Source organism: Pterocles gutturalis, unplaced genomic scaffold (genome assembly GCF_000699245.1).
Source record: "Pterocles gutturalis isolate BGI_N339 unplaced genomic scaffold, ASM69924v1 scaffold18004, whole genome shotgun sequence".
Classification (NCBI taxonomy): Eukaryota; Metazoa; Chordata; class Aves; order Pterocliformes; family Pteroclidae; genus Pterocles; species Pterocles gutturalis.
In genome coordinates, this window is record NW_010133770.1 from 112,934 (window position 1) to 127,692 (window position 14,759).

General features: G+C 34.5%; 1 protein-coding gene across 1 annotated transcript in view; it reads left to right on the forward strand.

The window, feature by feature from the left end:
- Window positions 1-14,759, forward strand: part of SLIT2 (slit homolog 2 (Drosophila)) — a gene marked incomplete at its 5' end in the record, with an annotated part of 112,033 nt that overhangs the window by 64,873 nt on the left and 32,401 nt on the right. The window contains 7 exons of the mRNA XM_010081372.1: window positions 1,460-1,531; window positions 1,755-1,826; window positions 3,196-3,267; window positions 5,765-5,928; window positions 10,905-11,029; window positions 11,155-11,252; window positions 12,661-12,800. Of these exons, the coding sequence (XP_010079674.1) occupies window positions 1,460-1,531; window positions 1,755-1,826; window positions 3,196-3,267; window positions 5,765-5,928; window positions 10,905-11,029; window positions 11,155-11,252; window positions 12,661-12,800 (743 nt within the window). The remainder of the gene's footprint in view (window positions 1-1,459; window positions 1,532-1,754; window positions 1,827-3,195; window positions 3,268-5,764; window positions 5,929-10,904; window positions 11,030-11,154; window positions 11,253-12,660; window positions 12,801-14,759) is intronic.

Below are 14,759 nucleotides of genomic sequence, written 5' to 3' on the forward strand. Positions count from 1 at the left end.
CCCTTGCAATATTCTCAAATATATACAGCATAGAACCTATAGGAAATCGCTGTGGGTTGTTTAGGGAAGTTATACAGGACATAACTTGAAGCACACAGAAAATAGAAACTTGGAACCTCAATACAAGAAGCAAGCATATAGATTGGACGGTGTGCAGTAACAATATCAGTGGAGACTGGATATACGTCTAGAGATGAGGTTAATTAGAGTCAGAGTGATAAGGCTTCCGTCACAGAGGTTAGGTACTCATGACAAACACAGACAGAAATTGTATAACTTTACCTCCTAATCAGAAAATCCACACAAACAATTTATCAGACAAATGTAATACAATAAATTATAGATGAACAGTAAATAAAATGCAAATAAGATGAGTATTAACAGTGTCTATTTGTCAGACCTGTGGGGCACATTATTGTATTCTCTTCTGAAAATATCCTCATACTGCTGTTATGAAGTTGAGAATGTTCCCCAGCTGTGTTTGGAAAACCAAAACACTCTGCATAGTTCTTCTGTGGCCAAACATGGAATTACATATGAGTCTCCTGAGTTCCAGATTAACAAGGAAAATTTTTTATTTCTAAATTTTTCCTTCTCTTTTGAATAGATTGCTCTGTCCTCTGTTTTACTTGACTAATATGTTTAGTATTATGAATCAGTTGCCTTACATGCTTTCATGAAATTTTGAGGGGAGAAATATGCATATTGCATAGCTATTCTACAGTGCTCTTAAGTTAAATTATCAAGGTCATCTCAGAAACAAATGCTGTATTTCACCACAAAGTACGGTAAACAATAGTGAAACAGTCAACATAAAATGAAAACTAAAGCACAATATGAGAACAAGCAGTATTCACATTTAATATAGCTTCTTCAAAGTTTCTTTGAAGCTACTATCTTTGAAGCTACCAGCATACCACTCCAGCTTCCATCATACTTATGCTTAAGATTTTATTCATTAGAATACTGAACAACAAGAAAGATGTTAAGGCTTTCTCTATAGATCTTAGATAGTGTTCTTTTTAATAATAGCTCTAGGCTTTGATGTCTTCAGCATATAAGTGTTAACTAGAGTACTAGATGATACTTACTCAGGTGTCATTAGGGACATGACTAGAATGATTTCCACTTTAAAACATCACTTTAATTTCTATACGAGAGTTCATGTAGGATCGCATTATTAACTCAGTAGCATGACGGACATTGCTGTTGTATAAGAATGCATTATGCTGCTTTTTCATCTGTGTTGAAATGAAAATGCTTTTCATTGATCAAGCTAAATGCTTGCTGGACTTGTATATTGCATGTGAAAATAAAAATATGTGCTGCTTTAAATATTGATACCAATCATGATACTGCTTCTACTAATAAAAATAATGTGTCTGTCAGTTTAACTTACAGTGTTTCAGGACTGGGGCAGTCATTTTAAGGTCTGAATTTCTGAATTTATTTTTTATAGAGATTTAAGTAACAACAGAATCAGCACTCTTTCTAATCAGAGCTTCAGCAACATGACTCAGCTGCTCACCTTGTAAGTTTAAACCTGTAACAGTGACTCTTTGGAAGCGTTACAGTGGGGTTTTTTTGTCTTGGAAAGAAAGGGCATTTAGTTGATATTAAAGCTTGCTTGTTGTGGAGGCTGTAAAATAACTTGTTTCCTAACTAGCTATGTGTCAAAAGCTGGGTTTCGTCATGCTCTGCATTGTTTACTGAATGGCTGATATACTTGCTGACAGTATTTTATATATTTTCAGAATTCTTAGTTACAACCGCCTGAGGTGTATCCCTGCACGGACTTTTGATGGCTTGAAATCACTTAGGTTGTTGTAAGTATTATTTTTTAATCATTGCTGTTTTACTGAATTTTTATTTGGGCACAACAGATAGCAAATCTCTAGGAAGTTACTAGATTTTAAAACCTATCAAGTATTTGAGAAATGATAATTACGTAGCCTTAGAAATGTAGGTGGCTTCATCCTGGGGAAGTATACTCTCAAAATGCTGCACAAGAAGTTATATGACCCTGGACAACATGGTATATACAAACATGCCTTTTTTTCTTTTTTGCTTTTTATTCTTGGCTATAGTTCTTTTTTGTGTTATGTTCTTCCTTGTTATAAGTATTGAAGTCTAACAAAAATGCCATATGCATAAATTCCTCAGTATATATGAGAGGATTTTGAAGTTGATGTTGGAATATTTTTATTCCAACAATAAATGTCTTTCTTTGTTGTTTAATTTAATATGGGAATATTTCCAAAACCATTACATCATGGTTTACTAGTGAAAAAATCAATAAAATTACTTTTTGGTTCTAGGAAAACTTTCTATTTTACCACTAGGAAGAACATTTTTGAAAGGGTACAAAAAGTGATAAAGGAAAATAAAGAACAGTCAGTCAGTTTGTCATTAAGAAAAAAAAACAACTGCAGAAATTCTTTCTCAACAGTCCCCAGCAGAACATGTAGTTTTTGCCTCCATTTGGGTGGTTTATAACCATTTAATAGCTTAGTTGGATTAAATGTCTCAAGCATGGCAATATTTAAATGCACTCACGTAACATCAATTATTTTTATATAAATGTGGATAATTTCAAGAACCATAATACTGTATATGTTAGATATACATGTAACAATGAATTTATAGAAAAGGAGAGAAATTTTTATGCAGGTTTGCTACAGTAGAGGTAACACTAGTCCTGGTATTGATGCTTAATAAATTCTTTAGTTCTTTATCTTTACTATCAAATTGGGGCAACAAGCTTAATACGTACATTAATGAACAGTCGATGCCTGTATTTTCCATTAATCCATGACAGATTAAAAAAAACCTACAAACATAATTTTGGGGAATTTCAGGGAATTGCTGAAAAAGTAAAAAATAATAACTCTTCTTCTATCCATAAGTCCAATCAGTAGTTTGCAGAAGTGTGCCTACTTGTACTGACCTTTATTCTTTCAATTTAAAAAGAATCATATTATTAAAATTTCTTGTGAAAATTCAGGATGAAATAAATCAAGTGACAAGTAGGCAGCCAGTTAGAGCTTAAAAAAAAACAAACAAAAACCAGCTGGAAACACTGAAGAACTGGAAGAAAAAAAGTGTGAAAAAGTGAAAATTATTTACCAAGGGTTAACCAAAGTTAACTTGCTGATTTTTATGCACATATATTATTATGTTAATTTTCTTTTTAAGGTCTTTACATGGAAATGATATTTCTGTTGTTCCTGAAGGAGCTTTTAATGATCTTTCAGCATTATCACATCTGTGAGTATTCAGATGATAACTGTATTTTTTATGTTAAGTTTAGTGAATTTCATATAGTTGAACAAAGACAAAATACAACGGCCTGCTCTGGAACACGCTCATGCATCAGTACAGGCTGGGGATTGGCCAGAGAGTTAACAGCTCAGCAGAAAAATCCTGGGCCTCCTGCTGGGCAGGAAGTTGAACATGTCTGCCATGTGCCCGGATGGCAATGAAGGCTAAAGACACTCTGGGCTGAATTAGAAAGCAAGGAGCCAGCTGATTGAGGATACTGGTCACCCCCTTCTGCTTGGTCCTCCTGAGGCCACATCTGGAATATGTCTTCAGCTTCTCCAGTACAAAGCAGGGCAAATCCAGGATAGGGGCAAACAAGGTGGGGAGGTGGCTGAACTGTATGAGCTGTGAGGAGAGGCTAAAGGAACTGGGCTTATTTAGCCTGAAGAAGGAGATGCCAAGGAGGGACCTAATAGTCTTTAAGCTTCTAAATGGATGACAGCAATAATGGAGACGGATTTTTCTCAGAGGTGCATGGTGAAGAGTAAGAGTCAACGAACACAAGCTGCAACAAGGGAAGTTTGATTGAACATAATGAAAAATTCTTCACTGTGAGGGTGGTCCAGCTTTGGAACAGGTTGCCCAAGGAAGCAGAATAATCTCCATCCCTGGATATTTTCAGAGCTCAGCTGGACACAGCCCTTGAACAACCCTGCTCTGACTTAGGAGTCCTGCTTTGTGCAGGAAGTGAGACTAGGTGACCTCCAGAGTGCCCTAAATTATTCTATGATTCTGCGTTGGTGTCTGTTAAGTTGGCATTAAATACATGGCATCTGATTTCAGATCATCATTCGAGGCAACACTTTTCCTGTTTTTAATTTTCAGTGGGAACCTAGATTAGAAGAAGTTACCTATCTGTAAACCTAATTGTGTTTATGGATAGTTATTAAATCTGCTTGTAGTTGAGGAGTAAGTTGACTAGTGCCTTTAGGTATAGCTGGGGTTTATGTTTCTGAACAGCTGCTGTTGTTAAAAACTTAATTATCTGCTTCTAGTTCAGTATAGGTCATTTGCATTTGATTTGCCGTTTCTCAGAAATTTGAAGATACTGATTAAGCTTTAACTCATTGATAATTCATCCAAATGCTACTATTAAACTAGCTTATCTGCATGAAATATCAGTAAAACTTACATAGATTTGATTGTTGTTGCTGTTATTTTTTTGTTAAGAGATACCAGTTGTCCTTGTTAACATTCTGATTTTGGCAGAGCAATTGTGTTATCTCAGTTCAGACTGACATTCACTCCTGCAAATATGAAGTGGACAAATACTAGGTATTTCTCCTCGCATGGGAAGTTCCTCAACACTAGGTCTGATTTTTGTTACGGCTCTGACCTAAGCCTGACTGAACAAGTATATATCATTTCTTGTGTTCAGCTGGAAGCATGTAGCAATAATTAAGAGAGGGCTTCCTGCTCAGTGTGTCAGCAAAGGATGTTTCAGCAGTGGTAGTTTCTACCACCTTTGCTTGCCAAAGATTTTCTTGTGTCTCCAGAAGACCCACTGATCCAAAGTTGTTGAACGATATGGAAGAAAGTACTGAAGCATCCGGAGAAGGAGTATGTTCTAATACTGCCATTTGACAGTATGTGCACGTCAAGATTATCTGTTGAAAGTTATGTGATTATTGTATTTCTTAAAAGGAGTATGAATGCAACTTTATAGAATGGCACAGTGCTTCTCTCCTCCAGATTAAGTACACAACATGTCATTGTTCTCAGAGTTTTAAGAGTATTTATAGTTTCTAGCAGAGAAAATAGACACTTAAAAAACCTTTACAGAAATTAATTCTGAACATCTTTAGCTAAATTGTTTTTAATTTAAAAAATCAGATTTATTTAAATAATTTTTTTTGCTTTCATAACGAGGCAATTCTTATGTAGCTACCACAAAGCTAGGATAATGTTGTTTTATTTACTTATGCAGCAGAGACTTCTTGCAGAATTCTGCACATAGCTGTGAGTTCAGTGGGATCGCTCCAAAGAGGAAATAATTAAATCAAATTTGGAAGCTTAGAAACAGATGGTTTGTACCCGCCTGGGAGCCATAAACTGCAAAGGAAAAATGTCAGGGTGGAACTCTATGGGGTTGCCTTGGCTTCTTTGGAAGATATACTTTATTCTTGCTAACTTAATTTCCTACTATGTTTCATTCTGCTGGTGCAGAATGGCCATTACATGCCAATGGTGAAACAGAGCTAGTTAGTATTAGCTCTCCAGAGTTCACACATAATGCAGCAAAGAAGAGGTAGGTTTCTGGACCACAGTCGCTACTAAAATTGTCACTTCTTAATTTAGAACCCAAATCCAGACACTTCATGCTCTTAGGGTCAATTTGGTGGAGGGAGGGCAGATTTGTGGTTTGAAGATTTTTTTGCCAAGGTGTTTTCTGGGTTCTCTTTTTTAAGACTTTATTCGCTTTTTGTTTGTCCATTTTCCGTAGGGCTATTGGAGCAAATCCTCTTTACTGCGATTGCAACATGCAGTGGCTATCTGACTGGGTAAAATCAGAATACAAAGAACCTGGTATTGCACGTTGTGCTGGTCCTGGAGAAATGGCAGATAAGCTTCTTCTCACAACTCCTTCTAAAAAATTTACTTGCCAAGGTACTGTTGTTTTTTTCTCTTTGAAATGTCAGTTTTGAATTTTTACAAATAGTTGGGCTGTGATATAAGAGTCCTGTGTGCTCTAAATACATTTATTATAGCATCTTCACTCAGCCTTGTCATTATTCCTCCTCATACTGAGGGATGTATCCATTGGTTCCGTTCAGTAACTTAATTTATTTTAAAGACTTCTATGTCTATTTCTTTTCAAACAGTAGATGCAGAAAAAAAGTCTTTGAACTTGCAATACAGTATTCCTCAATACATAGATGTACATAGGTACTTGGTACTGTCTCAGTCATGAACTACAGTTTAAACATCTACACTTCCCTTAGCCAAACATTGTCCTTTTCCTTCAGACTGCTTACTGGAAAAACTGTAAATGCATCCATAATCCTTGCAGTCTGCATTATCTCAGTGGTGCATAATTGCATCAATATCTCCAGAATGCTTTCTCTGTTATTTCAGAAGAAAGTATGAAAAAACAAAAAAAAAAGTAGATAAAGGGATTTTATTAGTTATATATAGGTCTTATTCTAAAATGTTGTTTTGGACCAACAGTATTTATGTCCACCTTGGTACTAACGTTGCTGGCATATTTCACAACTTATATATAGTCTGTTAATTCCTAGATTCTTTTTCTGAACCTTACTATTTTTTTATTAGAAAAGTACCTTTTTTACTCATATGTGAGGAGAACTTGATTTTGTTTTACTGTTTAATCTTCCTTTCTTTCATAATTTTCTCCCTTCTTGAACGTTTTGAAAACACAGAAGTCTTCTGCTGTATCTTCATTTTTTATGGTCCTGATTTAGAAATATTGAAATCCCCCATTGGGAAAACAAAAACAAACAAAAACAAAAACAAAAACAAAAACCCACCAAATACCAGAACCAAAATGTACATGTGTTCATATTTGTAAGCTGTTACTAAGTTTATAGTTATTTCTGAGGCATCAGATAAATATGATCATAAATCTTAAGAAGTAACTTATTCTCAGAGTCTTGGTAATCTTCAAGCTATTTTGATTTATTAATCTGTTAATGTATCTTCAAAGGTGTGCTTAATCCCTTCATAGTTTCTTCCTTAAAAAAGCAATGGGACTTTGTCTCATCCAAAGTTGTTCTTTACTGCATGTTCATCCTGTTTAGGCTTATCTCTTTAGGCTTTCTGTCAAAAAAACTTCTTTTGTAAACAAAAACCACTGGAACCCATTTTGTTGTGTTTGATGCCAGTGAATTGTCTCTCCCTCCAAATCCTTCTTGCAATTCTTCAACAGTACATCTCTGAGGTCACGCCAGTGTTCATTGCATATGACACTCATCTGTGGCAAAGTCCCTTAGTTTGATTTTAGACAGGATATTTGCTGGGCCGTCTGATTGTTTTTCTCTAGAAGCATCCACTGAACATTACTGCAGATATGCTCTTGTTACACGCTGTTGTAGGGATATAAGGGAAAGAATATTTTCAGGAGCATGAAGGACTCATTTGGTTAATTTCCAGCTCTGTAAGTTTTAAAAACTGTATCACTCCTGCCTACAATCATTGTTATGTTTCTGTCAAACAATCCAGAAAGTATATCTTACTCCCTCTTGCCCATCAGAAAATATCCTTTACATTATTATTCAGGGTAAGAACTGTATTTGTTTCTCTTCCAAGAGTGGAGATCTGGTATTATGGATACCTTTGAGAGAAAATAATTTTCCTGCCACTGTCCTATGAAGATGCTCATAATTACAGATTGCAAATCAGCACCTTTTCAATGACATGATGGCCCTGTAAGACATTATGTGTCTGTTACTCAAAGATAAGTAATTTTGTCTTTTGCTTAAAAATGAACTGCTGAATAGAAATTAGGAAGATTCTATATTCATATTAGAACCAAAATTTTAGGCTGTGAGGGAGAGGACTGGTTTTGTATGTATATATGTTGCTGGTCTGCTATTTGTGTATATATTTGCAGGAAGAGAGTAGTGTGTACTTCCCCCTTATCAGTATCTCTGGATTCAATTGAAAGTGAAACAGGTGTTTGAATTTCTTAGTTCCCAGTGAAAATTAGCATTTTAAAATGAAGTCTCATTTCAGTTGTAAAGCTCCATAAAATTGCTGTACTTTACTCTAATTTTCTGAATTCTTTTACTCCAGGAATTATCCCTTAGTATTTTCTTCTTTCAGTTGTTTTTCTAGGTTTATGGGTATTCTTTTCTTTTTTTTAAAGTGGCCTCTAACAGATTCTCAATCTTTTACTTTTACCCCTTTACTATCCATGCCCTGCTTCTAGAGATTCCAGGGCCTTGTGGTTTTCTGATACCAGGTAAGGTTGTAAGTAGATCTAGATGGGTGATCTGATTAAGAACAGACCTTCTGACCTTCCTTTTGTGTACCTCAAGCAGACTCCTTTCCTAAGACATGCATGTTTACTGTTTGTTTTCCCCTTTGATGAATTTACAGCTGACTCTTCATGATATATCATTTAATATATTGTACGAACAGTTTTGTTATGTTAAAAGCTTGGGTTTGAGGTCTGAAAATAATCCAACTGAAACAATTGTTTCCACTACGTTGTACTAAAATCAGTGATTTCATTAGCACCTTTACTATAAGTGACTCAGTGTAGATACTGATTTTGAGGCCATATGCAAGAGAGGATAAGAGTTCCTGAGTCAAAAGAAGTCAGACCTTAAACATCTTCTTGCAACAGGTTTCTCTAGAAACTGATTTTGAGAGGGTTTGTGTCATGTTTTTCTTAAAAAATATTGGATAGTTGCATGCATTTGTGAATGTCTGTGAATAAAGTACAGTTAGGTTTTCATTGTTGACAAAAGAACACTGCATATTTTTTCTTTCATTTTAAGGATTTTTCTCCAGTTAAGGCTTATTCAAGACTGTGTATGTCTGCAATATGAAAAACTAAACAGTATGTTATGAACCTAATTCTTTTTCATATACAAGACTTTTAACACATACAAGCTGAAAGAGGAAAGGAATGGTATAGTGCAAATGAAAATAGGTTCCAGAACTGCCTTTCCATTAGACTTCAGTAAAAATACCTAGAACATTTCAATTTTTTGATCTTACAATTGAAGAATGATAAATCAAAATGTTAACATTTATTGGATACTACATATATAATTGAAATAATCACAGCACAAAATCAGATCCAGTATTGTTTACTATCTTGTTGAGACTTAGCTTCCCATTTTCTGGGTCTGTTTTGGAAGTGAAATTTAGATTGCTAATCCATTTAGGAAAATAACCTCAGTTACTGAATGTTTTTTAATTCATGCCAAATCATTAGCATTCTATTGTATAACAAGTAGAAAAGAGGATATAATGTTCAGAATAAACAGTTGAGGCATGGAAGCATAGACTTCCCAGGCTTCAGCACAGTGTTACAAGTTTGGTTTTTTTTCAGTATTTGCCTTATTTTTTTTCACAGAACCTCTTAATGTACTATCAATAGTCAGCAATAGTCTAGAGTTCACAGGCATGACTTTCTAGATGTTAATCCTGTGGTGTTTGTTTCACCTCTTCTACCTCTGCTATTTGCTGGTCCAACAGAAACTTTAATCAGGTATAGACTTCTCTTGCAAAATAAGGTAATGAAGACAAGAATAGTCAATGATCCGTACAGATTGTTGCTTTGGCAATAAGCATTTTATCACAGATTACCATGTTCATCTCTTTGGATTTGCTTGCAAGCTGTGACACAGAAGGATATCAGCAACTGAAGATTTAAAAATAAATAAATAAATAAAGTTAGCCTCTCCCTGTCTAACACCCCCTACGGTATCCTTATAATCACATGGCTTCCTTCTGTGCCAGCTCCTTTACAATGACTAATCCGACATTAATTTTGCAAAGAAAAATAAGTAAAAAAGTTAAGAAAGGTAGTAGAGAATGTATGTTCATTCTCTTATTATCATTTGGCCAAATCATCCATTTTCTCTTACAGTAATCCAACTTTTTTCTGTCACAATGTGTATGAGAATTAATCTTTATTTATACACATATATTTCTAACCAGTGATCTCTTTGATTGTCTGACAAAAAAATAATTAAAAAATGGATGGTTCCTAACTTGAAAATTCACCATGAAAAGATTGCATTAGCACTATAAAACAACAACCAAAAAAAAGATATCTTAAAAATACTTAAATAATAGGGATAAGATTTATGTAGGCCAAAGTTCTAAGTCTTGCTTCTGAAACTTCAGATTTTGACAATATTCATTTATGAATTCTGTTGTTATTAATATACGAAACTAGACTGCAAGAATGGATCACCGCCTTCATTTGCATGTCGTACAGTTTGCATTTTTTGTGGAATCAACTAATGCAGTAATACGCAGAACAGTGACTGACTCCATAAGGGAGCAAGGTGCAATATAGAGCTATTTATGGTTAGATAGCTTGGACAATGCAATTTACATTACAGTTCACAGATGTTCAAACAATTTACAGGTAATTTTACTGGTTTGTTTTGCCATCTCTAGGTTCCTGCAGATAAAATATAAATTAAACCAAAAATAAATTTAAAATGATTTTCTCAGTAGCACCGTAAAGGGAAGGATTGCAAACTGTAGCCCTTTTTCTCATAAGCATTTTTTACCCTGTATAGAGACAAAAGCTGAAATTGTCGTCTTCATTTTGTTAATACAAAAGAAAGGTAATTATCATAGTTCAGAACTGTACAGATTTCAGAGAATAGGGATATGGGAATCACTTTGGGGTCAGCTTCTTTAAAAAAAAAAAACTAAACAACAAAAAAAAAAAAAAAAAAAAAAAAACCAAAATCCAACCCCAAATTTCTTTGGTCATGTCAAAAGAATTAAGGATGGTCCAGCATTCCATTCATACAGAAATTCCACAAAGTCTAAAACATACTTTTTAAATTTTAAAGCAACATGGCAGATATATCCTGTCAAATATAAATTAATAGTTGTTTTTTTCTGACCATCCAATTTGTATTTTTAAGGGCCTGTGGATGTTAATATTCTTGCAAAGTGTAACCCCTGTTTATCAAATCCATGTAAAAATGATGGAACCTGCAACAATGATCCAGTTGACTTCTATAGATGTACTTGCCCATATGGTTTCAAGGTAGGTACTGAATGAAGAGGAGAAAGCTTACTGAAATGTAAACTTCTCCTTAACAACCTTTATTTGGCTCCTTTCCATAGTTTCTGTATTTTCTTCTTAAATTATAATTGTTGTTCCCTACATAGGGTCAAGACTGTGATATTCCCATTCATGCTTGCATTAGTAACCCATGCCACCATGGTGGAACTTGCCATTTGAAAGAAGGAGAAAAAGATGGTTTCTGGTAGGTTGTTTTTAATTGTAATAACAGGATGGAAAAGTACTGAGTTTTATATGCTGAAATAATTTTAGTGTTAATCTTTGGGTTCTCTGTTTTTGCTGGTAAGTGCACCACAAAGGCAGATTTTCAGTGCTTCTGAAGTTTTCAGAGCATGTTGCCGTCCTTGGAAAGCTTCTAAAGCTTTGAAGCTGATAATAACAAATGATTGTGATTAGTTGAGGCATATCAGGTCAAGACAACATAGTATTGACTCCATTATGCTAATTAATAACTAGCTAGATCCCTGCTGAAAAAATCTCACAATTCATCTGTTGTTGTGTGTATTACTTCAACAGACAGCATGTAAATGATAAAATGTAAATCCCAGTGAAACAGAAAATTAATGATTCATTTGAAACTCAGTATGCCAGCAGATAAACATGCTGTGAGCATTTTTAATCTTGAGTTATTTAATCACACAGTACAATTACTCCAGATGTACTTCATGAATTATGAAATAAAGTTCTTTAGCATTCTTATGTGAAATTATTAGTCATTTAATAATCTAGACCTCAAGCTTGTTAGAAGTGACACTTCAAAAAGATACAATTCATTATCCTGCAATTCATTATGACATTATTCTTATTTTCTAATCCAAATTCTTCCCAAAGATTAAGTAGTTTTCTATTAAAAATTAAGTGTATACATCTTACTACTTTGCCCCTAGAATTTAAAGTGACATAGTCATGTCTCAGAATTTGACCTTTTTCATTTATTTGTTTAAACACTACATATTTTGAAAATCAAAGCAATCTTGTAATGAAAGCTGCAGAAATTATAGGTAGTGCATATTACATGAAAATGTATGTGAAGTCATGTTAGAGTGACCTTTTACATTTACTATCTATTTTGATGTATTTGTTTTGTATAAACATACTTTAAAAAAAAATACTGCCTTGAGTTTATACAGGCTTTGTTTCTATATATTGATGCATGTGTTGTGCATGGAATGTTAAATAGAGCTTTATATTGGTGCATTTAACTGAATGATAGTGGAATACTGCTATTATATACTAATCGCTGATTCCACAGTCTTTTCCATGTGTTTAACGTTAAAAAAAGGAACACTTTCCATAAAAAATGCAATCTAATCCTGTAATATAAATGTAGCATGCTTTTCAAAAGGAATGTTCAGTAATTTAATTTGAGAAGTTTCCTAATCTAAAGAGTAAAGCATGAATTTAGAAGCCCTTTTTCTGCAATTTAAAATATGAAAAATATTTTGTTAACATTTATTGTATGGTTTTTTACATTATATCAACCATGCTCCTTTATGGGATAATGATTATGGACTACCTATTAATCACAGAACTTCTTGTCTGATCTTCTCAGCTAAAATGTGCATGTGGTTAGTTTGTTTTCTGTATTACAGGTGCACTTGTGCAGATGGATTTGAAGGTGAAAACTGTGAAGTAAACGTTGATGACTGTGAAGACAATGACTGTGAAAATAATTCTACTTGTGTGGATGGAATTAATAATTACACTTGCCTTTGTCCACCTGAATATACAGGTAGGAGTATAAGAGAAAGCACAGGTAATTCAATAATTCCTAGCAGAACAGTAGTAGTTTTCAGTTTGTAGGTGAATTAGTAGTTCCTCTACAATTGGCTTAACGCCAGGTTTCCCTCAATATTTTTCTCCTGTAGTTTGTAGTCAAAAGTAGACTGAATGCCCACTCATTAATTCCTTCGTTAGTTTCAAAATTACAACATTTTATTTAAAAGATAATTTAGAATGTGTCCCTCCCTAGTGTTTACCTAACCCAGACACCCCAATGAAGAACCTCTGTAGCTGTAGAAATCTGAAAAATATTCTGCTTTTATCCTGTATACCTCATGTTACTAACAGGGCAAAAAAAGGATCTGTCTGTGCCAGTAGGGAACTGAATTTCGCACCCCTGGATTCTTCCTGCCCTCTGTTTGAAACATTAATACAGAGTGTGATGATTTCTGTTCTAGCACCAAAAAAAAAAAAGATTCATTGGAGAGTGTCTATTTATTTTTATACGTTGGCAGCCAGGCCAAAGTATTCCTCTGTCTTTGAGACAGAAGGTCTCTTGCTTGCTGTCATCATCTCTGTGGGAATGGAGGATAGTCAGAACAGCGACACTGCAGAACGAGTAGGATCTATTGTTTACATTGATCTGTTTTCTGTTTTATAGTTTTTCTAACTAGACAGATCTATTTTCTGTCAGCTAGTTGACCACTAGGAGCTTAAATTGGCAAAACCATGATTTGAAATGCGTAAAAAAGAAAAAATCTACCATAACTTGGGAATTTACTCAGTCATCCTGCATCTTTACTTTAATCAGTCCTATTGCCTCTGTGCAATCAGATTTTCGCTGTCCTCGGGAAGCACTAGATATGAGCTCTGAAAAACTGGGAGGAGAGGTGAACTCCTGAGTTAATCTAATTTTTTGAAAACACAGCTAAATCCTTTCTAATCCAAAGTATTTCCATTATTCATTCTGCAACCTATTGTATTGCTCACGTTTTAGGCTATTCAAATTTAAAGTCAATTTTTAAATCCACAGTGAGTGAAGATGATAGAACATAGGTATAAGAAATACACCTTCATGATCTAATATATATATTCATCCAGTCAATACTTATGCTGGGTAAATGTTTGAAAGAAATTTCCCCATACAGCATAAGCTACAGTACCTACAGCAACACAGGTTAAAAATATAAGTAGCCAGAATGAGGTATGTAATAATAAGTGGATGACCCACATCTGGAAGAACAAACATAATCTTCTGCTTAGACAAAATACTGTTTGCCAAGTACTGGTACCTTAATACCTAAGAGCAGTTGACAATTCAAGCCTTAGAAAGAAATAATAGATAACAGCAATCAATAAGTAGAGACAGGTGTTTGCTATTTCTGCTATGACTATATTTCAGCTACATATGAGTCAAGCTTCAGCTCTGCTGGGGTCAATTCCTATCTCCTTTAAAAATATGATCAGAATTCTGTTGTGTAGGCTGGAAGAAGGTAAACCAAAGTTGCATCAGTCCAGTATTTCCGTTCAGTGGCTTCATGTTAAGAAGTTTCATGTATCTATTGGGTAGTAGACAATTCATTTGCACGTGCATTACTCCTCTGCAGCTTTGCACGTGTTTTTACCTGGGTCACTAATTTCTTCATTTTCATCATTGCTGTAAGTGCATTTAACTGCTAGAGTCAATAGCTTGTTGTATTCACAGGATGCCATGGGAAGGACTGTTTTGTATTAAATACCCATGGAGTGGATACAAAGGCTTGTTTATATGTGGTAGCCTAAAACTTTGATTAATGGTGCCTGTTGCATTTCTGAGTACTGTGATTGTGCATTCTACATTTACAGTGGAAACAGCAATTGTAGCATTTCTCTATATATCTATATAATTAGAGCAAAAAGGAGAGCATAAACATTGGTAACATTTTGACGTCTGTATTGCAGTTGTGCTTCTTCAGTCAAAATACAACAA